This window comes from Oppia nitens, unplaced genomic scaffold (assembly GCF_028296485.1).
Source record: "Oppia nitens isolate AA-2021 unplaced genomic scaffold, nextdenovo-longstitch-racon4-pilon3 scaffold18_pilon_pilon_pilon, whole genome shotgun sequence".
Taxonomy (NCBI): Eukaryota; Metazoa; Arthropoda; class Arachnida; order Sarcoptiformes; family Oppiidae; genus Oppia; species Oppia nitens.
Genome location: NW_026533197.1, coordinates 1601419 through 1628881, shown reverse-complemented (window position 1 = coordinate 1628881; position 27463 = coordinate 1601419). Strand labels below are relative to the sequence as shown.

Genomic DNA, 27463 nt, shown 5'->3' with positions numbered 1-27463 from the left:
TGGTCAAAATAAAGATGCAAATAAAACCAGTTGAGAATGCTATAAAAGCATTTCCATACGAACTCCTTAACTGATAAAAAAAATCAAAAAATGTGTAGCAGAGCGTGGATTCGATCATATGTCCTCGTGGGACACCGGACAGACAGACAGACAGACAGACAGACAGACAGACAGACAGACAGACAGACAGACAGACAGACAGACAGACAGACAGACAGACAGACAGACAGACAGACAGACAGACAGACAGACTTATAGAATGCATATACATATAATTCCTCACATCCATAATCATCACAATCATTATTTTACAATTCCTTTCAGGAGTTCGTGATTATTAATTATTTTTATGTTTTTAATTAAAGATTTAATAATTCTCCTATGAATATAAAATAATGAAAATAAATTAAATATGAAAACTACTTTTAACTAAATATAGTAAAGTTATCCGAAATATTCAATGAAATTTCATTGAAAACGTCATAAGTGTAGGACAACAGTCTAACACTTGAATTATATTTGTAATTATATTAATGGGTCACCAATTGATTTGACCATTAAATTCATTTTATTTCATTTACATTATTAAGATTTCCATTTTACAGATAATCTAAATACAATATTTAAACATGTGATTTAATATTAACATCATTTCATATTATTAATCAATTTATTAAAATATATGTGTATTCACATAAATTTTTGTAATATTTTATTTTATTTAAAAATTACATTTAACTATAAATTGTTGTTTTCAAACAAAACGCAATAATTACTTATAAAGACAATTTAAAACCTGTTATCATTGAACTGAGAGAGAGAGAGAGAGAGAGAGARAGARAGAGAGAGAGAGAGAGAGAGAGAGAGAGAGAGAGAGAGAGAGAAAGAAAGAGAGAGAGAGAGAGAGAGAGAGAGAGAGAGAGGAACGTTAGGTAATGTTGCGATTCAGTGGTTTTCAGTCGTCAAATTGGAAAGACATATGTCTGGCAATAGACATAACACCAGTGCCTCACATACTATACTATCACATAGTTTTGAATGTTTTGTCACATTTATTGATTCATTTATATATAAGAGTTTGAACGATAATTTGGACAACAAATGTAAAGTCAACTGATTTATTGATTATGAAATCATCAAAATTTTTACTTTTAAGATATGATTTCATTAATATTTAAGTTAATCATCACTTTATTTACTTGTCATTCATTACTTTATATTCTTATATCATTTCAATTTATAACATTAGTAAGTTTTATCAAATATTTTTATTTTTAATAAATAACTATTAAATCTATATAAAATATATTGATTATATACTACTTTTTACTTTTATTTATTTTTATAAATATTTTAAAAACCAATTTAAGTATAGTAAATAAATAAGATAGATGTAATTGTATTTATACTAAATGAATTTTTAATTGTAAAATAGGCCATATTAATAATATTAGTTTTTTTAAATAATTAACATAGTCATATCTAAAGTTATAATTTAATTTATATATTTTATACAATGATTATTATAAAACTTATTAAACTATATATAAAGTTAATTTAATCATATGTCGATATTGAAGGCTAATGTTTAGACGCCTCCACTGTTAATGTCCAATGTTAATTTTAATCATTATTTGTCAATTATTTTAAATATTTATTTATTAATTATTTTATTACCTTATAATATAAGTATTTATATAAATTTTGCTATTTGTTGATTTTCACAAAAATATTTATATGTTAGATTGTATCAATACATTATTTTTGTATAATTTAGAAAAAGTTGATAATTTTAAAAGACAGTGGTATTAACTGACACTAAAATACTTGATAAGTGATATTAAATGATAAATTTTTTACAATTTTGATCAACAATAGGTTTTGTGTCAAATATCTGTAAGCAATGAAGATTTTGATCCATTAGTGACTGCCAGATGTGAACGAGGATTGATGAACATTGCGGTCGTCACTACACAACCTTTCAATGGTGTCATACATACGCGTGACTTTCGGAAGGGTTCTTGTCTTATGTCAGGTGACGGACGACTTAACACTTCTTTAACAATCAGTTTGTTGGCTAAACCGGATGATCCAAACTTTTGTGGAGTCCATAAATTAAAGGTAATATAAGTTTAATTAATTTTATTAAGTATTTGCTGTTTATTAATATTGTAAATTCCTTTTCATATTATATTAATTTTATATTAATTTGTATAATAATATATAATTAAAATATTTAAATCTAAAAGAATTTAAAAGTTATTGAGTGATAAACTTGAAACTACACCAACCTTTTTATCCATATTTAATATTAAAGGTTAAATAAATAATACTATTTTAAATCAGTTGCATAACTAATACTACTATATTATATCAAATTTAGTAAAAATATTTGTATTTAATTTTAATATATTGTTTTAATATTTTTACATTTTAATTTAAATGTTAACTATTTTAAGAATATAATTTAAAGAGTATATTTTTGATTTTTTAAATTAAGTATTATACATTATTAATTTCTAATGATATAACTTAATATGATTTAATTTAGTATAAATGTAAAATTTGAAATATACTGTATCAACTTTCATAAAATTGTTATAAGTTTTAAAACTAAACTATTTTAAAAATATGTCAAAAAATCTATTTGTTTGAGTTTAGTTAAACCTTATATTTTACATTTACTGTATGATTATTTTGATAATCCTATTTTTGTTAGTTATTATAATATAGTATCTGTATATACTGTAAAAAGTGTATATAACTAAGTAATTACTGTTTAATCAATAAAATAATGATATTATTGAGTTTTTTCCATTTATTTAGGGATCAGAGGAGAGAACAGTTGCGCTTACAGTGAGAGTACACAAGACATTAGAGTTAAGTGAAGATAAGTATTACATCATTACGTGTTCACAGTCTGGCTTCAGAAACGACCGGTAAGTCATAACAATCACTGATAACAATACAAATAACAGTTTATACTAAATATAGTATTAAATTTTTGTTATTATTTTAGTCAAAATTTATTTATTTTCAGTAATAGTTTTAGTATTAGTTAGCAGTAGTACTTTATAACAGTTTATAAATAAATGTCAGAATAGTTTACACAATAAACAATAAAATTAAAAAATAAAACCAAAATACAGTCTTTACAAAAATAATAATAAACAAAATTATATTATTTTAAAAGCAATGAATTATCACGCGTTTCACTGAAATTTTTGGATAACGGACTTAAAGTGGTTCGTGTGGTTCACGGAAATCAATATACATTAAGAGCTGAAATTTCTAGTCACACAGGTATTCATAATATCACTAAAACAATATAATATATTATTAACAATAAAATCATAATTAAAATTACATTTTCAATTAAATTCTCAATAAATATTATTTACCAAAAATCAAATACAATAGTTAATTACTTAGTCAACATTGTCTAATTATAAGTAAATTAATCTTATTTCTAAATAGATTTCAAAATTTAGTATTTATAAAATGCAAAAATCAAATTTACTCTAAATGACTGCTATACATTACTATACGTTAGATATAAAATTTAACCGTGATTAGATACGGTTAAATTTTATATTTAAAAACATCAATATATAATAACAATTTATAATAATTATTATTATAAATATTGTATTTTTTACTATCAATATTTAAGAATATATAGTGGAAATAGAAAATTAATATTAATTTGTCGCTCAGATTAAGTCAGATAAATGCTTGGCTTTAGTCAGGTCAGGCACGGGTCCAAAACTTTTAGGCCTCTAATATACAGTTATAACAAATACAAAAATTTGATTTATTAAAAACTATGTATTATTGTAGTAAAATATGGAATGGGCTGAACAACATAAAAATTAAGTCTAATTTTAATTAATATTTATTGATATGAATTGAAAATCTATATTTTCTTTAATGACTTAAAATAACAGATGGGCCTAAATATTAATTTTTATCAATACATTTGTTAATTATAGATGACTTCAACTTAGTTATTAGAAATTGTTTTAGTTTTATTGCCAATTCATCAGAAGTTGAATTAATCGATGCCAATGGGTATAAATTATTATATATTTTCTATAATATATTGTATATCTCACTTACATTATAATTTTTAACTATTGAATAGATGTCCAAAAGTAAATCTAATATCTGGGTTTACATATAATGACAGTCATTACGCTGAGGCCACTATATATTCAATGTTTAAATTTCCTGACGTCAATAAAGTTAACTTTCAATGTGATGTCATACTTTGTAAAAGTAATTGTCCGCAATTACAGTGCAATAGTGATACCATTAAAAAGGATAACGATTTTGAGTTGTCAACAATCAAAGATTCAATACAATTATTAGCATCGACTACAGTGTTTGTCATTGAACCCGGAGATCAAATCTGTACAATATATATAATTATATAGTTTATAAAATTATTAGAAATTAATAAAAATTGTTTGAATAAATAGCGGAATCATATCTTGAGGAGTGTACTGAATGGCGTTTCCCGTGGTTGATAACACTTTGCATTGTATTGGCTATTATGCTATTAGTTATGCTTTTAGTCAACATATTCCTGTGCTCTTCACTTAGCTGTTCCTGTATTGGCAATAATGTAATACAAATTTAATTATATGATATATTTTTGAATTTATTAAAAATTTATCAATTTTTAAACATAAATCAAAGGTTGATGAGAAGGAGTCGTCAGAAATTGAAGACTACGATCCCTACAAAATTGATTGGACTCGTAGTTCACACTATGGTTCGCATTCATCACTTAATAAAAACAATTATACCGGATATGTATCGGGCGGTGGATCCACTATTGCTTCGCATCGATCAGTTAGTGGCAATGATAGTGATCCGTATGGCCCGACATCACATTCCCGACCAAACAGTCGTTACTCCAATAAACCCTCACAAACAGCAAATTTGTCACAAACTTATGTCAAATATTAATTAGTCATTTAACTGACTCTTAAAGGCAATACGTCTTTCAGTGCAATAACATATAAATTAACAGTTGATTGTCGTATACCTGAGTTTCTAATTGTTATCTAAATTATGATTTATACAACTTTTTTTACATTATGTAATTAATAACATTAAATACATTTAAATTTTGTATATTTTTATTGGTTTTATAATTATTGATTTTCAAAATCTATTTTTTAAATTTTTTTATTTACATTCATTTTACATAATAATAATTGTCATTTTGATCATTGAGTTGATTATTATTTGCAAATAAATAATAGATTTTAAACATAAATACAAGTATAAAAAATTATTATTTTTTTTTAATAAAATTATTTAATACATAAAATACAAATAATTTTAATTATAAATTTATATATTTACAACTAAATTATTTAAAATTTTTCTAATATTAAATAATAAATACTATATATTACTTTGATATATGTTATTTAATAATTAAATTATTATTAAATTATTTTGTCATTTTATAGTTAAATAAAGTACTTAAATCTACCCTGTACTATTATTTAATATTATATTAGTTTTATAATATTTAGAAATATTTAAAATATAACAAACCAATAGACATACCACTATAGGCAATAAATCCAATTAATTGAAAAATATTTAAACCTAAAATACAAACTCCTGTTGTGAGAAATTATGACACTATTTTAAATTTTTAAAGTACTGATTATATGCTAATTGAATATATTTTTTATATATATTTAATAAAATAATTTTTAAATTAATAATAAAATATACAATAATTTAAAAATAAAGTCTATTTTAAATTAATTAAAGAACAAAAATCATTATACAGTCGGATAAGTGTCGTAAATATATTTAAAATTTATATATAAATTATATGACAAATGAGTTCAATCAGTCATTTTATGATTTGTATAACTAAAACCTTTAAACAATGTTTGATCAATTGATTGTGTAATTTGTTCACTAATAGGTGTTAGAGTTGGTTCCTCTTTAGTAAAATACAAATCAAAGTACGAGACATCAATGGCTGAATTCTTTGTATTAAAATTATATTTTAAAATCTGAAACAATTGTCATTTTTTCAATACTCACTGTATTGGGAATAAATGGAGGCTTTAATTGACATTTTTCCACTAAAAGCCATTCAATTCCTTGAAAAAATGGTTGACTTCTAATTGAATCCAAACCACTTGTAGGCATTCCCAAACGTTTCTCAGGAATTTTATTTAATAACTTTAAATCAATTTATCATTAATAATAATATTAACTATTTATAACAATTACGTGTTAACAAAATAAATAAATTACCAAAACTAATATTTTTTTAATATTTTGACTTAAATATAACGGATAAAAGATTTCTTCATTACAGACATTCCATAGTAGTTCGTCCTCATCGGTGCCTTCAAATAAGATTCATATTTAATAATAATTTTAATTAATGAATCAATGATACAAACCATGAAAAGGAGAAGTGCCGACAACCATCTCATATAATAATACACCAAAAGACCAGAAATCAACCGATTGGTTATATTTAACTCCTTTTATAATTTCTGGGGCCATATATTCAGGAGTTCCACAAAAATTGCACGGAAGAAGATCTTCACGATATATCTTACCTTTTCATATAACAACTTTTATTATTAATATTTTTATATTTATTAAATTAAATTATAATTTTATAATTTATAACCTACCCTGACACATACCAAAATCAACAAGTCTTATATGACCCTAAATTTATATATTAGTCAAATATAACAACACTTTTATTTCTATTGAAATTACATACCTTATGATCGATCATAATATTGTCTAATTTAAGATCTCTATTAATAAATAAATAAAAATGTAAAATAAATTTAATAAGATTTAAATGCAAACCTATATATAATTCCTTTTGAATGCATAAACTCAACGGCACATAGAATTTCTGAAGCATAAAATCTGTTGAAATTACACAAAAAATTAACAAACAATTTATATATAAATTATATAAAATGTATAATACAGTACAAATATACATGTATTCTGTGGTGTATATAATACTATATACTATATATTAATAATTTTAAGCTTTTCATATGTTTTTTAACTTTGAAAGTATTCAGGAAATATTTTCAAATGTCATCATAATTTAATCATGATTAAATATTTTTAATACAATAATTTGTTTTTCTATGGCAACAAACTTTAAATAGATATTTTGTCACTTTTTTAATGATTGCATAATTGGGTCGTTTTGAGACTTTTGGCAACATTTAAAATATTAGATAATTTATTATTTTATATGTATATAAACTATCATGTTTAATTATTAAACTATCATACAAAATAGATAGTAATCATAGATTATTAAAGTTAAATTATCAATTTGATAAAAAATAAAAATAATTTTTTTATGAGATGTAGTATTTTTAACTTTATAACTTTACATTTAAAGCTATTTAAAGTATTATTTAATCTCATTACTCTTTATTATAAAAAAGTAAAATTACATTTTTGTTATATTAAATACCAATTAAATTATAAAAAAATCATTTAAAATCATTTGCACCGTATGTTTTGTAATGATTGCATTTAATTAGTGATTCTTAAGTTAAATAAGACAAAAATTATTTAATCGGTAGAATATCTTAGAAATTATTGATTAATTATACAGTATATACATATATAGTCTCTACAATATAATATATAATTAAATGAAAAATTAGCTAAATTAATAATATTTTATTAATTTATTAAAAATATGTATATAAAATTTAAAGTATTATTTATTATAACTATCTGACTATTACTTAAAATCAAATTTTGAATATTTATTATTATATTTAATAATTATTAATAATAGCAGTTTATGAGTTTATGAGACTACTTTATATTAGTATAAATTCAAAATAAGTGGTTATTCTGTCAATATCTTTAAATTATTACAATATCATATTTATATGTATATATAATTTATAATATATAAATGATTAATTAAATATTTTCTAAAATTTTATAATCAAATATGTCATTAGTTATAATGCACTAATAATAATTCAAAATTTATACCAAATAATAAATCACAAACTAATATATAAAATGATAATAATTACCAAAACTATTAATTATTTGAAATTAAAGAAATCTAAATAAAAAATCTAAAATTATTTTTATATTCAATAATTAACTTATTAAAATTAAATTGTACAACAATTACTACTCATAAATTATAAAAATAAATTTATTCAAACACAAACCTGGCTTTATTTTCATCAAATTTACCACTTTTTTGAACGTGAAACATGAGATCTCCACCACAACACCACTCCATAGCAAAACACAAATAACTCTATAAATGTTTTATAAAAGTTATAACGATTTGAATTAACTATTGACTGATTTAAAACAAATCAAATGAAACCTGAGTCTGAAAAGTGCAAAATAATTTGCATATAAATGGATGACTACTTCCATACGCCAATACTTTCCTCTCAATCATAATACTATCGATATCGTCGTCTTCAATGACTGAATATTTTTTCAGACATTTGATTGCAAAATATATTGAATGATCTTTTAATTCAGCTAACAATACCTTTCAAATATATTAATATTATGATTGATAATAATAATTAATGTCACTAAATGTAAATGTAATGATTAGATCAATTGATACCTTTCCAAAGCTACCTCTACCGAGAACTTTAATCAGATGAAAGTCTTCAAAAGTGTATTTCTTAAATCTTATCCGTTTTGGAACTAATGATTCAACTTTTGCTTTATTTTTATTATGATTAAGATCTACTTCGTTAAGAATATTTTGTTTGACATCTTTAGGTTCAACTTTGTAACCAATCTTTTCATTTATTAAATCTTTTTGTGGCAACACTTTTATCACATTTTGCATTTCATTTTCCTGTTGTTGTACTTCTTGTTTCTTTTCAATTTTAGATTTCTCTAAATAACAATTTCATAAAAATATTTTTAAAAATTGATTTATAACTTATAAATCAAAATACCTTTCGAAACATCTTTCTTCTTAACTTTTTTCTTTTTTGGTGATTTTGTTTTATCGGTGATATTTTCATTAGTATTAATTGTCGGATCAATTAATGGAGTCTTTAGTTTAAGAGAAGTTGGTTTTTGATGTAAGAGAGCAATGGGTGCTCCACTTGGCTCAGGCATTGCGACAGCCGTTTGAATGGCAATAATATCGGTTACAAACTGACTGTTATTATCTTTTGTCTGAAACTCATTGACATCAGTCCTGTCTATTAAGTGCTCATTTGTGATGCTTTTTAACTCATTAATAGTTTCTTCGTTTTTTGTTTTTTGTAGATTTGGATCAGTTTGATCTGATTTGTTAATTATATAAGAGACCAAAACATTTTGTTTATTATTTAATTCAAAGTCCACAGATTCTGCGTCTTTGTCCTCAAAAACTTGATTTTGTTCCGTGTCTTCAGCGATGGGCGGTTCAGACAAATCTTTGCTATCAGTTATCAAACTTTTGGATAATTCCCATGAAATTGATGCTCTTCTTTCAGTTGCAGTTTGTCCTAAATTATGATCCCTTTCCCTGAATTTAATGATATGACGGTTTCTATATATACCACATGAACCCTCTTTTACATCGCTTTGATTTAATTTTATCGACGAGTTTGTCGACGATGTCCTCGAACTGGTGTTTGAACTGGTTTTGTTGGAAATCAGTGGTTTTGTTTTGGAGCAGATTTTTACCGAAAGTTTCGATAACAGAGGTCTTTCACGCAAACGAGCTCTCCATGTATTGTGAGAATCAACAGTTATGATCGGCCAGTGATGTTTGGATGACATTAAACCAGATTTATTACTTACATGACATATAGGTCTCCGATTGATTGTTGTGGAAGACATTGAATTTAATTGTGTCATTAAGTTATCCCTTCTGTCCAAAACAGATATCGGATCAGTCATTCTTTGTGTATTTCTTGAATGATTTAAATAATTAGAGCCATTATATAGAGTAGTGGTTCTCGGAATCGACTCATTATATGATATCGATTCTCTCCAAACTGTTGGTCTCAATCTTTGAAGATTTAAATTTCGTTGACTTACTGCTGAAGACATACGATATCTGTCAGATGTATCGGAAGAGCTTAAGTCATATATACTCCTCTGTCGGATAAGCAATGGATTTCTTGGACTCTCAAATGAAGCATTAAGTCTGTCGAGAGAAGGACTTGTATACATTCGACCTATTTTTCGTGTATTTAGTTTTGAAAATCCCATTTCAGTTGATTGACTTCTTCTCGATATTCTCTGGTTTATCATATTTTGTGTTATATTTTTAATATCACTTATATTGAAATTCACTCATTTAATTCACTTCTTTATATAATTAAAATAGTTATGTCTATACTTAATAATTATATCATATTTACATTATTAATATAGCAAATATTTGTAATGCTTAATTCAAAAATATCTAAAATCTAAATCACTTATCTATTAAAAACTTGATTACATGATTCAAATAATAAAATACAAAGTATGAACATAAGATCAATTTAATAGAAATTCAAATTATGTTATTTTAAGTAGTTTTTATTTAAATCGATTATCTATGGATTTCATATAAAACTTAGAGAAAGTTTGAGCAACTAATAGCTGAACGACAAGATTATAGGCGAAATGCCATCAAAATTGTTTGTCGTTAGACGTGATCACCAAAAAACATGTGCAACCAATATATTTATAGATACATCACTTTCAACGCTCAAGAGTCTAAAGTCATCTAAATTAAGTTCATATCTAATAATATACAGTATATATTTCTATGGTTAAACACATATCACTACTTATTAGCGCTTAATATATTACATAATATTTTTTTTATTTAAATGTTTAAATTTTTTAAATTCAAAAAACATTTCTCCTGAGAAAAACACTGTTAGGTATTACAATGTATAGCATTCATCAAAATTTAAAAATTACTTTGAATTCTATTAAATTTAAAAATAATTTTTTAAATGCTAAATAATACTTATAGAAGTACAGTATATTTATAATAATAAGTAGATAGCAATCAGTTAGTTAAGTGCAAATGAATCAACTGTTTATATCATTTGCAAAATATTTATTACTTGAAAATGTTTGCCAAATCTGTTGTTTTAGATTTTCATTTAAGGCAACTATATTTGAATTTAATTTTCAATGTTTTAATTGAAATTTTTAATTTATAAAATAAAAAAATATTTACAAATTCGAATAGAGAATAAAAATAGTATTAAATAATAACAAAATAGTTATAAATATAATGTTAATCCATTTCTTTATATCTCTGATACATTGTCCTCTTAACAGCATCTTTATATGACTCTCCTATTATATAAAAACAATGAGTATTAAACTAAAGAGTAAATAATCTAATAATCCAATACCTGGTAGTGCTGTTACTTTGGCACCACTTCCAAGTCCTGCGCCCTCTGCTCTTCTCTCGACTTCAATTATATTATGCATTCCTATAATATAATCAAATTTAGTTCATAACAATAATATTACTATTTTCATAATACAAACCCTGATTGACTCGACCGAGTCCTGTACCCTCAGTCTATATAGCAAACAAATAATGATATTAATATAGAAATAATAATATACTGTATAGTAGTAATAATATGGCTCATACCCAACCCATGGCTTTAAGCATCTTATTTCCAATATTATCACAAGAAATTGCTTTTGTTTTTTGATGTGAAACAGATTGAAAAGTATCAACTTTTCCATCTCTTTCGTTCATATATTTGTTTTTTAATTTACTTGAATCAGGTGTCTCTGGGAGTCCATATTTTTTTCTTCTTTCTTTAGCCCTATCCCTATATCCGGACTAATAATTGCGGTAAATATATTAAAAACAAATGTCTACATAAATCGTAACAAAATAACGAACTTCTCTTTCATTTTTTTCCATTTCTTCTATTTGTTCTTCAGTTAACAATTGATGCTTTAATGCATTTAAGTTTGACTGCATAACAGTTAAATTAAAGTAACAATTATTATTTAATTAACGGTAAATACTAACAAAATAAAAAATGTTATACTTTATGCAAATCAGACTTTTCGAGATGTTTGTTGAGGAGATCTGTGGTATTAAATTGTCTTTTACACAGAAGACACGCCAGTTTTTCCCAATCAATCAAACGTTTTTCTTCAGTTTTTATTATTTTACAGGCACTCAAATAAACACTACTTTTATCGTCAAACTGTTTCTGCATTTCAAATGATAAAATGTTTTCCGATTCATTTGCAGTCACTTCCTGTTCGAGGACAGCATAACCCGCGTCTGCACTTAAACTCTGTGAACATTCGCCGATCATTTGTGAGTCATTAGTAACCAAAGCACGTGAAGTATCTTTCTTTTGGTTTAAAGTTTTGGCCCATTTTTCCATATCTTTAGCAATTTTCTTAGCGATCTTCACTTTATCTACTTTTGTTTCCTTTGGTATCTCCTTCTTCTCTTCATTTATTTTCCAAGTTTTTGAATCGACTGACAAATATGTTTGATTAGTTGCCTCCCAATACATGTATTGTTGTGTTTGCTTTAATATATAATTTAATTAATATATACTGTGTATTATTTTAATTAAACAATAATATAATGTAGATCAGCCCATAAAAATAATCAATAATCTATAGTAAAATAAATAAATACCGAATTATAATAATATTGAGTGTTGGCGTCATAATAGAAACCAGTGGTCGCGTCATAATAATAACCAGAGGTCTCATCCAATACAAAGGTTGACACGTCTGGTGTTTCATATTTTAAACATTCATTGCCTTTGGTCTTAGAAGTTGACAATTGTGTGGTTGAGATAGTCTTAGATTGAGTTTGTTTGGTATTAGTATTGAGGTCTAAATTATCTTCATCTAAGTTTCGCCACTGAGCGGCTGCCAATGCAATGATGGCTGCATTGGGATTACAATTCATTGTTTGACCAAATGTGACATTTCTTTTACCATAATTCACTTGAACTAAACTATCGTCTATTATAAATCCCAGATTCAATGATGATAATAAAGTAAACAGCTGTGAAGCCTCAAGAGTTGTGTGTAACTCAACTAAACACATGCCACGCGATATGTTATATAAACCATCTTTTAAAATACGTATAGATTTGATGGGCAATGCTGTAAGTGATCCCAAAATAGTTAAAATTCGTTCTTCTGTTGTATTTGGAGATAAATTGCGTAATAATAAAGCTGTAAACAGAATAAATTATTAATTAATACATCAATTGATTCACTTTCTTATAAAAAACAAACCATTTGTAGGATTGAGACTGATTTCATCACCCGTGTCATTAGCCATCGATTCTTCTTTAGGTGTACCACACTATCAATTAATTGACAATTAATTTCGTTTCTTATATTATTACTCTATAGGGTTATACAAAACCTTAAAGCATTCTTCACGACGTTTAAAGTTATTTACGCCACACTATAATATCATAATATAATTTATTAATGAAAAAATACCGATAATATTAATCAAATGGCAATACCTTATAACAGGTCCAATCGTTTTTCATGATAGTCTTGTCGCCACCAAAAGTTTCTTTGGGAATACTATAATGAACTGATGCCTCACATTCTTCATCAAAGTAAATGTATCCCTAAATCAAATATATTTTAATTGTTAATTAAGTTTTTAAAAAATTAAATGCAAACTTGAGTTAATTCCTTCCATTGAATAGCATCTTCAATATTAATGAACTCAACGAAAGCAAATCCTCGGGAAACACCTTTAAAGATAAGTTAAATGATATTTGTATGCAATTTAAGTAAAAAAATGTTGAATAAAACTAATACTAAAATAATAAATACTATAAAATTTTGAATACCTGTCTCTTTCTTTCTCATAAGTCGTATATCTTTAGCCATAAGATTATGTTCAGCTAATTTGGTTACAATCTGTATTACGGTAAGTAAATAATTAACAAAAAATATCAAAAACTATTTATATTAATACTAAGATAAGAGTACATCTTTTTCTGCGATATGTGTGGCCAAACCCCTTATCATAAGTGTATTATTAGGAACTTCTTCGCGTCGATCTCTTTGATGATATCTCTCCCTTTCATTGCTCTCATTATTAAAGCCATTATTTGAAGAATTGTGATCTTCATTATAGTAACGAATCGATTGATTGTCGGTACCGATAGTTGAAGCAGAATCGCGGTCTCTATCTCTGCTTCGGCTGCGATCTCTTCGTTCGCGATGATTACGACTTCTATCAAAATCATATCTATCGTACTCTTGTGTGCGATGTCTTCGGTTATTATCATAGTTATTATCGTCTGAGTTATAATCACTTCTATAAGAGTCCGGAGACTAAAACAATGGGACAAATGGTTAACAAAAAGAATCCATAGATAGTGCCGATCGTCGACTCTTTGGTTCGTTTGAGGTCCTCATTGATCACTAGCACTGACTGTCACTCTCAAGGGTTTTGTTTATAACTCAAATCAACTCAATCTCTCATTCATTACACGGTTTGTCAAATCATTTCATTTTCATACCCGTCGACTGTGACGGCCGTACCCACGACTTGATCCATTCGACCCGTGGCTCCCGTGGCGGTCATCCCTATGTCTATCCCTACTGTTATATTCATATAACACAATCAAATGTTTATTAAAGTTAAAATTAAAATCATGTGTCCGCTAATACCTATCGCGAGTGCGCTCCCGATCCCGTGATCCGGCCATTGGCTCGACTGTTGATCCCAACGTTATAACCAATTTGTCAACAATAAGACAAGAAATCTTTGTCCAAGAAATCACATTATAGTTAAACATTTATTACTAAATTAATCCCATATTTATTATAATTAACTTATATTACATTTGATAACAATTATGAAACCAATTGTAATGTTATGAAAGTATTTAATGTATTAACTAATGAATGCATTAAATCACAAATTGCTTACAAATTAATGAATCCTTAAATTAATAGAAAACTATTCAATATATTAATACATATCCTATGACTCAAAACATCGATTATAATGATATGATAAGGTTTTTCTATAGTTTTGTGTGTAATATTCTACTTATAAAAAGTATTACTGTTTCTATTGTTTCAAGTCTACAATTTGGATCCTTTTTAATCTATTCAAACTAATCATATTATACTAGACATACCAACTCACAAGTTAACAACCAATTATGCATTATTAATAATAATAATAATAATAATAATAATAATAATAATAATAATAATAATAATAATAATAATAATAATAATAATAATAATAATAATAATAATAATAATAATAATAATAATAATAATAATAATAATAATAATAATAATAATCTGATCTTAATATTATTAAAACCGAATATTAAATATTGATAAATAAATTATCAATTTTATTTAATCACTATTTAAGTCTATATAATTGATTAATTAATATAATCAATTGTAAGTACTAATAAAAGTATACAAAATATATTAAAAATTTTAATTACATGTTTAAAATTGTATCTTAAATAAAAATCAGACATAAAATTAAAGAAATTAAAGCTATAAGTTATATACTATACTATTATATTATATTAATATATAGTCTATAACTGGAGGTTAGTTTATACCGTATAAAGTAATGATAAATTGTTGGATTCTGGTTAAAGCCGGACAGTTGGTATCACTAGTTTATACTGTTTGTTGAGCACACAATGTGCTACACATTGAGCTCATGTATGTAATCAACACAAACATACAGTACATACAGTGAGTGATACACTATTTGACAAAAGGGTCGGTATTTGATATGAGGTGTGTCTCTATGTGTTAGACTTGTTAGTTGTCAAACATATGACCAATTGATTGATTAGTATCACCACTGAATTGTTTGACATCAATGGCCACTGATTTGGATGAGCCGTTGTCCGACAGCGATAAGGTTTGCAATTAATTGTTGGTTGAATTGTATTGATTGTCACCATTTGATTAATAGATGCGAATCGTCACTGATTTCATACTTCACGCTCCGCCGGGAGAGTTCAGAGAAGTGGTCAATGGTATGATACATATGTTAACAATTGGTTACATTTGTTTTAATTTGTATCACTTGAATGTCTTGTAAATAACAATATTTCAGTCAAATTATTAACTCTTTGTTGTTATCATCTAATATAAGGCAAATGACATAAAATAATGTTTAAAATATTGAAATATTGTTTTTGAAACTATAATTAAGTGATTCAAATGATAAACACTTATCATATTTAAGATATTTTATCAAAACTAATACTTTTCATATTATTTTTTAAAATTATTATTACAGATGTGCGTCAACTGCTCAATAATGATCAGCTTCTTAAAGAACAAGCCTCGAGGTAACCATTGATAACAACGAAAAGTAATTTAATTAATTGTTTTCAATTATAGTGTATTCGCACAGTATAGCAAAGATCAGTTAACTGCCGTCACTATAGAGTCGACACAAAATCAGGTATACTAGAGATTGCAAACCGATTTGTTAATTATATAATAAATGTTATGACAATCAGACACTTATCACTGAATTCAATGAATTTGGATCCAATCGATATTATGATCCTCGAAGTCGACTATCTTTTAAATTTGACCACTTAAGAGAAGAAGCGTCTGACTATGAAACGTGGACACCGGACTCAAATAGCGAACCGTGGAGGTCAGCGTTGGATCAATTATGGAGCAAATACTGTGCCGATCACTACCACAATGGAGTGAGTGCTGTGTTTGGGTTGAGTCAGAGCGGACAGATCAGTTTGACCGCATGTATTGAAGACCACCAGTTCCAACCTAAGAACTATTGGTATGTTTAACAATAATATATCTTTAAATTAATTAAATATTTATATTACTATAATATGATATTACTGTATCGGTAATAAAAAAAAGTTAGTTTATTTACATTACGGTATACGTATTACATAGTCTGTAGTTTTCAGTTTTACTATTACCGGTAATATTGTATTTTTTAATTACTAAATCATGGAATCTAAAGCTTACTATTGAGTATTTAGTAAACCTTAAAATTTAACTATAAGTTATAATATTTGACTATCAGTTTTATAACTGTATAACATTTATATATTACCGGTGTGGGTAAAAATCATATAAAATTACTGTAGTTTTATTTTAAGATTATAACCTATACATTAATTTTATGACATTTTTTCTAATAACGGAAATTTTATTATCATTTTGTAATGTATGATCAGTTAATAATGCTAGATAGCATTGTCAGAAATTAAAAAAAAATATTACGTATATATTTTTCTTTCTAAATATATAGCTTACAAATTAGTTGTAACTAAAAACTATTTAAAATTAAAGATAAAATTTTAATAAACAGAAGTAAATTTCATTGCCATTGAATAATTTCAGTCATCTATTATAATTAAGTAAAAATTTTATTTTAAATATAAATATCATAAATAGATAAAGAAAAATACATTTATTGAAATTTTTAAAATACTATTTACTCTATATTTTTGTTTGTCGCCTAACCGGCAAACGGCCGCTTAAATAATATTAAAAATATATTTATATTGCTATTTGAATACATGTATCGGTAGTTATTTTTAGTAACTGTAACCCATTGATAATCTGTCTATGAGTTAATTTAGTTGATATTATGAACAATATATTTATAATTGTTATATAAAGTATAACTATTATAATAATTGAATTATTGGTTAGGAATGGTCGGTGGCGTTCAGTATGGAGTATAACATTTTCAGGGTTGGGTAGAGTAGAGGTTAAGGGAACCATCAAAGTTCAGGTGCATTATTATGAAGACGGAAATGTACAACTCGTCAGCTGTAAAGATATCAAAAAACTTATTGATATATCAGTCAGTATATAGAAAATGTTTTATTTAATTATTTTTTAACAAAATGTTTGTATTTATAGAGCGAAACACAAATGGCTGAAGCAATTGTTGAGTTGGTTGAAGAGGCAGAAAGGGAGTACCAGACGGCCATCTCAGACAACTACCAGACTATGTCTGACACTACTTTCAAAGCATTGAGACGTCCACTACCGGTGACCCGATCCAAGATTGACTGGAATAAAATCATGAGTTACCGTATCGGCAATGAATTGAAACAACACTAATAAATATTTTAACATTGATTTTAACTATATATTGAAAACATTACAAAGTTATTAATAAATAAACGTTTTATTAGTTACTGTATAAACAAATTTATTTAAATTTGAAATATAAACACATTATTGAATCCAATTATAAAAGATGTAAATCTTGAGAATCATTCATTAGGTGACGTCTGACAGCAGTGTAAGGCAAGAAATGCTGACTATTGGCATCCAAGTGGACAGTTTGCTGACCACTGGCGTCGTCGACCAACACTTGTGTCGCTTTCATGGCTTTAACAAAGACATAAGTTTTATGCCATTGATTGTCATCATTGTTAGGCAAATCAATGGTCTTATAGTTCATAATAGATGTCCGATTGAATGGCAATCGACCCAAAACTGATTGATTGAGATATGTGTCAACACTCGTCACATAATTATCTAAATATTTCATTTCATTCTTCGACAACAACTTGTCGACAAATTTGTAATTTGTTTGCAAAGTCTGGATCAGCCAATTGGAGTTGAGTTCAATCTTATTGAGTCTGACTCTTAAGTATTGATGAGATGCGTAACTCAATCTCGACAATTCAGTGGTGTGTTGTTCAATACAGAACTGATCCAATTTGGAGGACAAACGCTTCAAATTTTCTGTCATGTGTTGGATCTGTTCAATCACACACTCGATGACCAATTCATTGTATGGTAATACTTGTGGACTATTCATTTGATTGTTGATCAGTTGGATCAGTCTCTGATATACCTCTTTGGGTGTCTCGTAGTTGTCGTACTCATTGAGTGTCACTTGAGATGACATTTCAAACAATTTTCTTATTAAATGTGTATTCAATTAATTCAATCAAACAAATGATATGATATTTAATACAAATATTATAGAAAATAGCGCTCAAAGTTGTGCTTCAATTCATACTATTTGTTGACTAAATATATACTAATCTATGGGTTGTGTCAACAAATATATTTGATATTAGTATTAATGCAACAATTATTATACAATCTTTACATTAATACTGTTTAAAATACTTATAAAATGTTGAATCATATGATAAATGATATTAATTTAGAAAACACTGTACACTGTATTAAACACTTTAATAATATTTCTATCTTTGTATTGCATTTAGTACTGTATTAATGTATACAATATATCGGTATTAAAGTACATATGATTTGACTTGAATTGAATGTATTAATGATTATTGAATGACTTATTAATGCTATAATTAATTGACTATTATTTTGGTCAGAGATAACAATTGTTAACAATGGCATCGATAACATGGATTCCCTCAAGAAGTTACAAATTGATTACTATTGGATTCAATGCAATCAATGGACATAACTTGATATCACGCAAGTTATTACAAGAAGTACAATCCAAATGTCGATTCAGTGGTAATCCAAACATTATGCACACCATTCGTGTCAAACAAGATATCGATAGCAAACGCAATACTAGTCTTTTAGGAGGAGGTCTCGACAAAATCCATGCACAACATAGAAAGGTTACAATTGATCCAAATATCTTATTGTCAAATATAATGGCATATAATATATGATATTATAGGGAAAGTTGACTGCAAGACAAAGAATTGATCTGCTATTAGATGCCAACAGTTTTGTTGAATACGATATGTTTGTGGAGCACACGTGCACTGACTTCGGGATGCAAGACATGAAGGTCTGACATCTAACTATTTTAAACATTTTAACAAACATTAATTATATTGATGTTAGTATTCGGGTGATAGTGTGGTCACTGGACACGGACTTATTGACGGCCGTAAAGTATTTGTTTTCAGTCAGGATTTTACTGTTTTTGGTGGAAGTCTATCGAGTGCTCACGCAATGAAAATATGCAAAGTATTTGTATTACCGAAAAGATTTATTTACCAAATGGTGTACTTATTATACTGTATATTAAACTCAGATTATGGATCAGGCAGTTAAAGTAGGTGTTCCAGTGATTGGCATTAACGACTCGGGAGGCGCTCGAATTCAAGAAGGAGTTGAATCACTTGCCGGTTACGCCGATATTTTTTTACGTAATGTCAAATCATCAGGAGTTGTGCCACAAATTTCTGTAATTATGGGTCCCTGTGCTGGTGGAGCTGTCTATTCACCCGCTTTGACTGACTTTATATTTATGGTCAGAGATACATCTTATCTTTTCATCACTGGACCTGATGTGGTTAAAGTAAATTAAGATGGATAATTAATTTTTAAAATCTACCATGATAATATTATTTATATTGTTTTATTAACAAAAGGCAGTCACCAATGAAGATGTGACTCAAGAAGAACTGGGAGGCGCTAAGACACACACAACAATGTCTGGAGTAGCGCACAGAGCTTTTGATAACGACGTCGATATGTTATTACAATTGAGAAAGTTTTATAGTTTTTTGCCACTTTCTAGTACACAACCCGCACCCATCAGACAGTCAGATGATAAATGGTTTGTTATTATCAATTGATTCAAACAATAATAACAATTGTTTAATAAACAATATATTGTTATCATACAAATAGTACAATAATTATTGTGGCAAATTGACTCATAGATATTTAATGTTAACATATATTACCTATAAATAAATTCCACAATTATTATACTATTTGTATGATTGTAATATAACATCATTTGATTTCATTTACTTTAAAAGGGATAGAATTGTTGAAAGTTTAGACACTGTCGTACCCTTGGAATCCACGGCTGCCTATAATATGTTGGACATTGTTTTAGCTGTAAGTTTGTAAATAATTATTATTTTTGTTGAATTTTAGTAATTAGTTTTTTAATAGATTGTTGACGAACACGATTTCTTTGAAATAATGCCCGATTACGCCAAGAATTTATTAATAGGATTCGCCCGAATCAATGGCGAGACTGTTGGTATTGTGGGCAATAACCCCAAATATGCTGCCGGTATTTATTGGACTATTTCTAGTATGAAATACATATAATTTTAGTAAATTTTATTATAAATGATAGGATGTTTGGATATCAACTCATCAGTAAAAGGCGCCCGATTTGTCCGATTTTGTGATGCTTTTAATATACCAATTATAACGTTTGTTGATGTACCCGGTTTGTATGGATAATGTTTGTATTAATTATAGTATAATATAATATCTGTTAACTTAATATATAGGTTTCCTTCCGGGAACAGCACAAGAATACGGCGGCATTATTAGACACGGAGCCAAACTTTTATATGCTTTTGCTGAGGCAAATGTTCCCAAAATAACAGTTATTACTCGCAAAGCATATGGAGGTGCTTACGATGTCATGAGTTCTAAACACTTGAAGGCCGATGTCAACTATGCCTGGCCTACGGCAGAGATTGCTGTCATGGGAGCCAAGGGTGCCGTTTCTATATTATATCGGGGAAAGACAGACACTCAACACTACGAACAACAATATATTGAAAAGTTTGGAAATCCATTTCCCGCTGCCGTCAGAGGTTTGATTTCTTTCATTCGACTCATGATTTATACAGAATTTTCTTTTCAGGCTTTGTTGATGACATTATTGAACCGAGAACTACAAGAATGAGAATCTGTAGAGATTTGAATCTTTTAAGAACTAAAAAAGTTGAAAATCCATATAAAAAACACGGAAACATTCCTCTCTAATAACCAATTGATGACCAATTGATGACCTAATGTTACACTCATTTTTATATTGCAGAATAAATTCAATCAAAATGATAGACAAATTATGAGAATCTCGATAATCGACCGCATCTTTCATTAGATAGATTGAAACAATTTGACTGAATTGCCATTAATTACAACTATTTTTAATTATATTTTTGTTATTAACTAATCAAATGTTTATTTGTTTTCAATAAAAAATACAATTATGTAAAGAAATAATGAGAAATAATGAAAATAACAAACTTATTGGTAATACAATTCAAGATTCATGCCGTCGTGGATCTCATAGTCCTCAAGAGTTATGTGATCCTTATAGATAGTATACCACTTCTTGAGTACAATCTTTTGCCAATGAGTGCCCGTTTGTGCGGCAATTAGTTTCTTGAGATCACCAATAGTATCATCTGAAAATGTATACAAATAAACTTAATATTAGTTATAATTGAGACAAATGTCAAATAAGATAATAACAACAAACCGGAGTTGCATTTGATCCGCACTTTTTTGCCCAATCGGTCATTACATGTGATCTCAATCATTGTAATTAACAAATCAATTGACTGTATATTACATTAATAATAACAACACTTATGTTATAATAACAACATTTGTCACATCATATATGGATAGCTCATAGCATTGAAATATTACAATAATTCCAATAAATTAGAGAAACAACTATTACTGTAATATAAATAGTATTAATACTGTAGTGAATCACATAATAATAAAAGTAACTAAAAGTCATTATCTCTAATACTATCAAAAAGTTTTCTAATAAATTGCATTTAATTATTAAAAATCCATTAAAAATCTTTAACTGATTATAAATTAAGTATATCTAAGTATTAATATATCATTAATTTTAATAAATACTATATTTCCAATATAATTATTTATTTATTGAGTTTTATTTTTGCTATAGTTATTAAATTAATCATAAAAATAAACATAATGGCAAAAATATACTTTTTTTTTTATATCATATAAGATAGTAAATTAAGATCCACTAAATGAAATGTTTTATTTTAGTAATTATTAGACTTCGAAAATAAAAAGTATTAAAATAAAATAAAATTTACTGTATTTTATAATTTATATTTATATCATAATATATAGATTCACATTAAATAATATACTTAACTATAATTGAAAGTACAGAATATTATTGAGTACATCGCGCGGCTAATTGTTATCCTTTTATTTACCAAATCTAGTAATTATTAAAATTAAATAAAATCTGATATCTTTACGCTTTTATTTTATATCATAAGTTAATATATTGTTTTTTTTTAATAATTAAAGACAATTTATACAAAAATTTGTTGAGATTATTAAAAATGATTTTAAAATTCCTTTTTAAAACATAATATTTTTACATTTAGTAAATTTTAACAAACTATAAAATTATAATTATTGAAAACCCACTTTTCCTGTGCTAGCAATTCGGTGTTTTTACATAATTTTTATATCATTGTGTATGTACTCTACTGTATGTCCAAAAAAATCCATAAATGCGAATAAAATATATTTTTTCAGTGAGAAGTTATTGCCAAAAAAACTAGTTTCGCCTATTTTGTCACTGATTTGATATACAATGTATAATATACTGTATATGTTATATACATATTATATAACATAATGTAATTGAATGGTATTTACTATATATTGAATGTTTAGTATTACAGTAATAATAGAGGAAATGAGGAAATGAGGGAATTTAAATATTGGCAGTAAAATCATGTTTACCTTTATTTAACTCAGTATTATATGAGACGTAAATAAATAGACAAATGATTTGCATTTCAAAGACAACTAATAATCTTCTGTTGAATAACTGATCCAATATTTATATGATTGAAACAAATGAGTTAATCATAACTAGAAAGCAATGTTACGATTAAACCGATTACTCGTTTCAAAGCATTTAAACAAAGTTTCAAATGTTTTGACAAATAGTTGTTATAATTACAGTTCAGAAGCACCGGACAAATGGTCTTCATTTGAAAGACAACACAACGACAGACAACAGACACTATTGCTTAACACCGACTTTTGTGACCACTTCTTGAGGATTACAAAACCAGAACTACATCTCTTCGGTCCGCATGACATGAGAGCGCCTCTCAATGGAAATATTGGCATAACTTTAGAGGACACGAATGAGATCCACAAGAAATTTGTTATTGAATTAGTTAAGCAAATGAATACATTTGAACAAACATTGCCATCAATTGACAAAAGAGATATCGATTTGTTTTTGTCTAACAATACATTCAACAATCGCTGCCTTAAGATCTTTCGGGTTCTTAAATATCAAACATTGTTTAATCAGAAAATGATGACAACTTGTGATGTCTGCGATATAAAGGCGACTAAATTATTAACTAAAGTCATGAAAAATTTTGCTCTTCTGTTTCCAAGAAAAATAAGACAAGAATTTGGCGATAATATGACAGTTATGACAATTTCAGAGAAGACAAGCAATGATATGAGTTCTTATTCAGAGACCATTGAAAACGAAAGAGAAAAGTTTTTTGAGATGTTTATCATAAAAGCGAAAAATGTTTGTCAAGAGCTTCAAAATCATGGATTTTGGGCCGATTTTATTGATCCATATTCTGGTCAACCATTTCTAGTAAGTATTTATATTACTATATACTGAAGATTGTGGTAATTATCTTATGATTGACTTATTTATTACTGAAAGAGTGATCACACAAATGATACGTTGTTTGAAACCGACGACAGATTTATTCACTTAGGCTTTAGGATTGAAGATCTCGGTTGTTGTAAAGCCATTCATCACAACAAATGGGGAACTCATGTGATTGTGGGAACTATTTTCACGTCAGCGCCGACAGAATCACCAATTCTTATAAAACTTATGTCAGAAATGGCTAATAAAAAGTAAATTGTTTTCATATACTGTGTGATAATTGTTTTAATATTATAACTATAGGTAAATGAAATGTTAGCGACATGTTATCAAATAGTTTATTGAATAAAAATAATTAACAAAAATAATTTAATATTTTTCTGCCATTATTAAGACAACGAGAGCGGACCAACCGGTAAAAGGATGAGAGCCCTTTCCTTTACCGGTCATATCATTATATTGTTCCCAAACATAACCACTTCTAACATATTCTGTAAAAACTGTAGAAACGATGTTTTGTCTCAAACGTTGATAAATAGAAAGGGCTCGACTCTGGTAGGGACCGGTAACTGATGAGTAGTGATGAAGAGATTTGAGGATTAAATAGTTGATGTTAATCCAAACAGGTCCCCTCCAATATGGTGGATCAACTTCTGTATTATATTGTTGATAGTATAATGAACTTTTAGATAACGAACGGATCCCATAGGAACTCCATAATAATTTTGGATTTTCTAAATCGTCCAAAATTTTAACTAATTTAGGATTTTTGGCATCAATTATAGTCAACACAAATGGAAAGAGTGAGACATAGCCTAACTCTGGGATGAAGTCATAACTGGGTTCAGTGATTACTTTTCTTTGTTTTTCAAACCCATTGTCCGATTTGTTTCTAATTTTTATTAATTTCACTTGAGTTGAATGAAATCCTTTATCGCAATACATATTATGTTTGTCAGACCAATGCAATGAATCCAACAATTGGTTATCACTTAAATAATCTCTTGTCTCTTCAAATTGATGTGCAAAAGAACTGTCGACCAATTTGGCAATTCTTGCCATAACTCGTGAAGAATATGCAACCCATGATCTCAAATCTATGTGTATTTCTTCATCACTTGGATGTGTAGAGCGCGGATAATCATCAAAACCTGATGTAAGTGTTTTTGGATTTAATTCCTTTCGAGTTTCATAATCTCTTCCTCTCCAGCGATAAGTACTAAAGATATGACCCGTTTGTGAACTATTATACCAGTTATACCAGAGATTAAGTCGCGGAAAAATCCTATTTAACCAATTTTTATTTACATTTCCATTATTTAGCATTTTTTCAATGGATAAAAATAAAGCGGGAGGATTGGCATTACTAGTTTTCTGTACTATAAACTCTTGAGGAACTCTAGCTTTTGCTTCATCGCCTAAAATCACTTCCCTTGGTATCCATCCCTCACCATTCATAAGGCTGAGCCAACTTTCAATTATAATTTCAGATAATTGTTGATCCCATTCACTAATTAAAAGTTGATGAAACCCTTCGTCCCATAAAAATCCTCGGGGAAAGAAAGAACGGGACGGCACTCCAGTTAACAACTGAAGGGGACCGTAAAGAACCACTTTTTCATCGGATTGTACCGATGAGTAGCCATTAAAATATCCAATACTTCCTAAAACATTACTAACAACTGCTTTTGCAAATGAAATCTCGTGATGACTAAAATTTTTTGCCTCTAATCTAAACTTTGATTCAAACTTTTGGTCAAACTTTTCACTTCTTTTAGATAATTCGTTATTGTAATCTTCAGATGACAATGAAAACGACGGTTTATTTGATAAATCTGTTGACATTGAAATAAACTCAATGTCCAATTCAACAGCAGATGAAAATACAATTTGATGGGCAACAAAGTTAGCTCTACTTATTTGATCCCTTTTATCAAATGAGTCACCATTTACTACAAATAATGGATTCCTTGCGATATCATTGATATCATAGAGAACCAAATTTTTCAGAAGACTTTCTTTCAGATATACAAGCGGTGGGTTTGATATAGTATTTAAATAACTTCTAAACAAAACATTTGTCTTATTTTTGGTGATTCCTAAAGAAAACTTAAAGTTTCCGATATTTTGTGAAAAGCCTTCGACAATAAAATTAACGTTTGGTTTTAATTCAGCGTTAAATGGTATCACTTGAAGCTTATCTTCAGGTCGTTCAGTAGCCAAATAAAATATGAGTGAAATGGGAACCGATGAAGACATGGAAGACATTGATTGTTCAGAATATTTGGGTTTTGCCACAACTCTAGCTCTCCAACTATTATTATCTAATTTAATAAAACTCGTCTCAAATATTATATTGTTATCAACAATCTCTTGGACACCAAATGAGAAAAAGTCGTGTCTAAGCCATCCATATCGGGAAAGCCTATCATTTTGGTCACACCAATGCCTAACCGGTAATGTATTTCCTTCAATACGGTTCCAAAACCACATCATTCCAGTGACTATTGATTGGGGATCACATGTCTTGAGTCCAAAATAATGACCACTTCTTAATGTTCCCCATTTGTTGCCATTCATTATGACATTAAGTGATATATTTGTGTCCAAAGGTGTTAATGTCTTATTATTTAAATACCACTTGTTTGCAAAATATGTACCAATGATGACCACAAATATAGATAATATTAATATCAATGAATTGAATGACATTAACGAAGAAGGTTTGGCTTTGTCTCTGATTTTGTCTTTTTGTTTAACATTTGTATCATTTGTATGATTAGTGACTCTCTTTCGCATTGATTTTGACATAATTGCCGATTAATGTCAACATTAAGTCTATTATTATTTATAATATAATCATTCATTTGATCATCACTTGTATACTAAAAACATGTGTTGTTGTTATGGCAACACAAAAATCTCCATACAATTTCTACAGATTCACAGTTTATATAAAAATAATTAATTTTACAACAATTTTATAAATATTAGGCAACTTTA

The 27463-nt window shown here is 27.3% G+C and overlaps 8 protein-coding genes across 11 annotated transcripts; 4 read left to right on the top strand and 4 right to left on the bottom strand.

Annotated features, from left to right (window-relative positions):
* The first annotated feature begins 1208 nt into the window (after positions 1 to 1208).
* Positions 1209 to 5023, top strand: LOC128965696 (uncharacterized). The gene is made up of 8 exons (XM_054312442.1): positions 1209 to 1248; positions 1879 to 2121; positions 2827 to 2939; positions 3194 to 3303; positions 3993 to 4071; positions 4145 to 4413; positions 4482 to 4627; positions 4702 to 5023. The coding sequence occupies exons 2-8, from the start codon at positions 1951 to 1953 to the stop codon at positions 4972 to 4974; spliced, it is 1161 nt and encodes a 386-aa protein (XP_054168417.1). The 5' UTR covers positions 1209 to 1248; positions 1879 to 1950; the 3' UTR covers positions 4975 to 5023.
* Positions 5024 to 5876: 853 nt separating this feature from the next.
* Positions 5877 to 10293, bottom strand: LOC128965890 (calcium-independent protein kinase C-like). The gene is made up of 12 exons (XM_054312668.1): positions 9489 to 10293; positions 9000 to 9335; positions 8657 to 8937; positions 8402 to 8575; positions 8238 to 8329; positions 6877 to 6939; positions 6785 to 6821; positions 6690 to 6726; positions 6450 to 6611; positions 6298 to 6392; positions 6082 to 6222; positions 5877 to 6023 (listed from the first exon to the last, which is right to left on the bottom strand). Exons 1-12 carry the CDS (start codon positions 10291 to 10293, stop codon positions 5877 to 5879), a joined length of 2370 nt encoding a protein of 789 aa, XP_054168643.1.
* A 958-nt stretch (positions 10294 to 11251) lies between these two features.
* LOC128965819 (RNA-binding protein 5-like) lies at positions 11252 to 15678 on the bottom strand. 4 transcript variants are annotated; one of them, XM_054312593.1, is made up of 16 exons: positions 15621 to 15678; positions 14695 to 14789; positions 14544 to 14625; positions 14008 to 14355; positions 13866 to 13935; positions 13693 to 13766; positions 13527 to 13637; positions 13421 to 13462; positions 13288 to 13357; positions 12674 to 13224; positions 12063 to 12560; positions 11912 to 11986; positions 11651 to 11848; positions 11542 to 11575; positions 11403 to 11483; positions 11252 to 11343 (listed from the first exon to the last, which is right to left on the bottom strand). In XM_054312593.1, the coding sequence occupies exons 2-16, from the start codon at positions 14730 to 14732 to the stop codon at positions 11282 to 11284; spliced, it is 2334 nt and encodes a 777-aa protein (XP_054168568.1). In that variant the 5' UTR covers positions 14733 to 14789; positions 15621 to 15678; the 3' UTR covers positions 11252 to 11281. The 4 variants fall into 4 exon arrangements, with proteins under 4 accessions (XP_054168568.1, XP_054168569.1, XP_054168567.1 ...); XM_054312594.1 differs by lacking the exon at positions 15621 to 15678 and adding an exon at positions 14957 to 15010; XM_054312592.1 differs by lacking the exon at positions 15621 to 15678 and adding an exon at positions 14869 to 15009.
* Positions 15679 to 15748: 70 nt separating this feature from the next.
* Positions 15749 to 18202, top strand: LOC128965821 (F-actin-capping protein subunit alpha-like). Its single transcript, XM_054312597.1, has 7 exons — positions 15749 to 15931; positions 15986 to 16049; positions 16316 to 16367; positions 16420 to 16483; positions 16542 to 16828; positions 17719 to 17872; positions 17932 to 18202. Exons 1-7 carry the CDS (start codon positions 15890 to 15892, stop codon positions 18133 to 18135), a joined length of 867 nt encoding a protein of 288 aa, XP_054168572.1. The 5' UTR covers positions 15749 to 15889; the 3' UTR covers positions 18136 to 18202.
* A 63-nt stretch (positions 18203 to 18265) lies between these two features.
* LOC128965889 (DNA replication complex GINS protein SLD5-like) lies at positions 18266 to 19075 on the bottom strand. The gene has a single exon (XM_054312667.1). The coding sequence runs from the start codon at positions 18932 to 18934 to the stop codon at positions 18266 to 18268; it is 669 nt and encodes a 222-aa protein (XP_054168642.1). The 5' UTR covers positions 18935 to 19075.
* Positions 19076 to 19198: 123 nt separating this feature from the next.
* Positions 19199 to 21946, top strand: LOC128965820 (propionyl-CoA carboxylase beta chain, mitochondrial-like). The gene is made up of 11 exons (XM_054312596.1): positions 19199 to 19324; positions 19386 to 19643; positions 19706 to 19819; positions 19876 to 20001; positions 20069 to 20335; positions 20409 to 20596; positions 20805 to 20886; positions 20944 to 21067; positions 21134 to 21229; positions 21294 to 21605; positions 21656 to 21946. Exons 2-11 carry the CDS (start codon positions 19404 to 19406, stop codon positions 21775 to 21777), a joined length of 1671 nt encoding a protein of 556 aa, XP_054168571.1. The 5' UTR covers positions 19199 to 19324; positions 19386 to 19403; the 3' UTR covers positions 21778 to 21946.
* A 1565-nt stretch (positions 21947 to 23511) lies between these two features.
* LOC128965824 (methylmalonic aciduria and homocystinuria type D homolog, mitochondrial-like) lies at positions 23512 to 24780 on the top strand. The gene is made up of 2 exons (XM_054312600.1): positions 23512 to 24439; positions 24512 to 24780. Exons 1-2 carry the CDS (start codon positions 23693 to 23695, stop codon positions 24713 to 24715), a joined length of 951 nt encoding a protein of 316 aa, XP_054168575.1. The 5' UTR covers positions 23512 to 23692; the 3' UTR covers positions 24716 to 24780.
* An 11-nt stretch (positions 24781 to 24791) lies between these two features.
* LOC128965823 (mannosyl-oligosaccharide glucosidase-like) lies at positions 24792 to 27323 on the bottom strand. Its single transcript, XM_054312599.1, has one exon. The coding sequence runs from the start codon at positions 27269 to 27271 to the stop codon at positions 24830 to 24832; it is 2442 nt and encodes an 813-aa protein (XP_054168574.1). The 5' UTR covers positions 27272 to 27323; the 3' UTR covers positions 24792 to 24829.
* Positions 27324 to 27463: the final 140 nt, after the last annotated feature.

Coding starts and splice junctions, on each gene's coding strand:
- LOC128965696 (XM_054312442.1), top strand. CDS start 1,951: ATGAACATTGCGGTCGTCACTACACAACCTTTCAATGGTGTCATACAT. Junction 2,940..3,193: donor TCTGGCTTCAGAAACGACCG/GTAAGTCATAAC, acceptor TTATTTTAAAAG/CAATGAATTATCACGCGTTT. Junction 4,628..4,701: donor GTTCCTGTATTGGCAATAAT/GTAATACAAATT, acceptor CATAAATCAAAG/GTTGATGAGAAGGAGTCGTC.
- LOC128965890 (XM_054312668.1), bottom strand. CDS start 10,293: ATGATAAACCAGAGAATATCGAGAAGAAGTCAATCAACTGAAATGGGA. Junction 8,330..8,401: donor TTTGCACTTTTCAGACTCAG/GTTTCATTTGAT, acceptor AAACATTTATAG/AGTTATTTGTGTTTTGCTAT. Junction 6,727..6,784: donor ATATTATGATCGATCATAAG/GTATGTAATTTC, acceptor ATATAAATTTAG/GGTCATATAAGACTTGTTGA.
- LOC128965819 (XM_054312591.1), bottom strand. CDS start 14,822: ATGTTTAACTATAATGTGATTTCTTGGACAAAGATTTCTTGTCTTATT. Junction 13,225..13,287: donor CAGTCTCAATCCTACAAATG/GTTTGTTTTTTA, acceptor TTCTGTTTACAG/CTTTATTATTACGCAATTTA. Junction 11,576..11,650: donor TGCTTAAAGCCATGGGTTGG/GTATGAGCCATA, acceptor TTTGCTATATAG/ACTGAGGGTACAGGACTCGG.
- LOC128965821 (XM_054312597.1), top strand. CDS start 15,890: ATGGCCACTGATTTGGATGAGCCGTTGTCCGACAGCGATAAG. Junction 16,050..16,315: donor GTTCAGAGAAGTGGTCAATG/GTATGATACATA, acceptor TTATTATTACAG/ATGTGCGTCAACTGCTCAAT. Junction 16,484..16,541: donor TAGAGTCGACACAAAATCAG/GTATACTAGAGA, acceptor TATGACAATCAG/ACACTTATCACTGAATTCAA.
- LOC128965889 (XM_054312667.1), bottom strand. CDS start 18,934: ATGTCATCTCAAGTGACACTCAATGAGTACGACAACTACGAGACACCC.
- LOC128965820 (XM_054312596.1), top strand. CDS start 19,404: ATGGCATCGATAACATGGATTCCCTCAAGAAGTTACAAATTGATTACT. Junction 19,820..19,875: donor TCGGGATGCAAGACATGAAG/GTCTGACATCTA, acceptor TATTGATGTTAG/TATTCGGGTGATAGTGTGGT. Junction 21,068..21,133: donor TAACCCCAAATATGCTGCCG/GTATTTATTGGA, acceptor TATAAATGATAG/GATGTTTGGATATCAACTCA.
- LOC128965824 (XM_054312600.1), top strand. CDS start 23,693: ATGTTACGATTAAACCGATTACTCGTTTCAAAGCATTTAAACAAAGTT. Junction 24,440..24,511: donor ATTCTGGTCAACCATTTCTA/GTAAGTATTTAT, acceptor TATTACTGAAAG/AGTGATCACACAAATGATAC.
- LOC128965823 (XM_054312599.1), bottom strand. CDS start 27,271: ATGTCAAAATCAATGCGAAAGAGAGTCACTAATCATACAAATGATACA.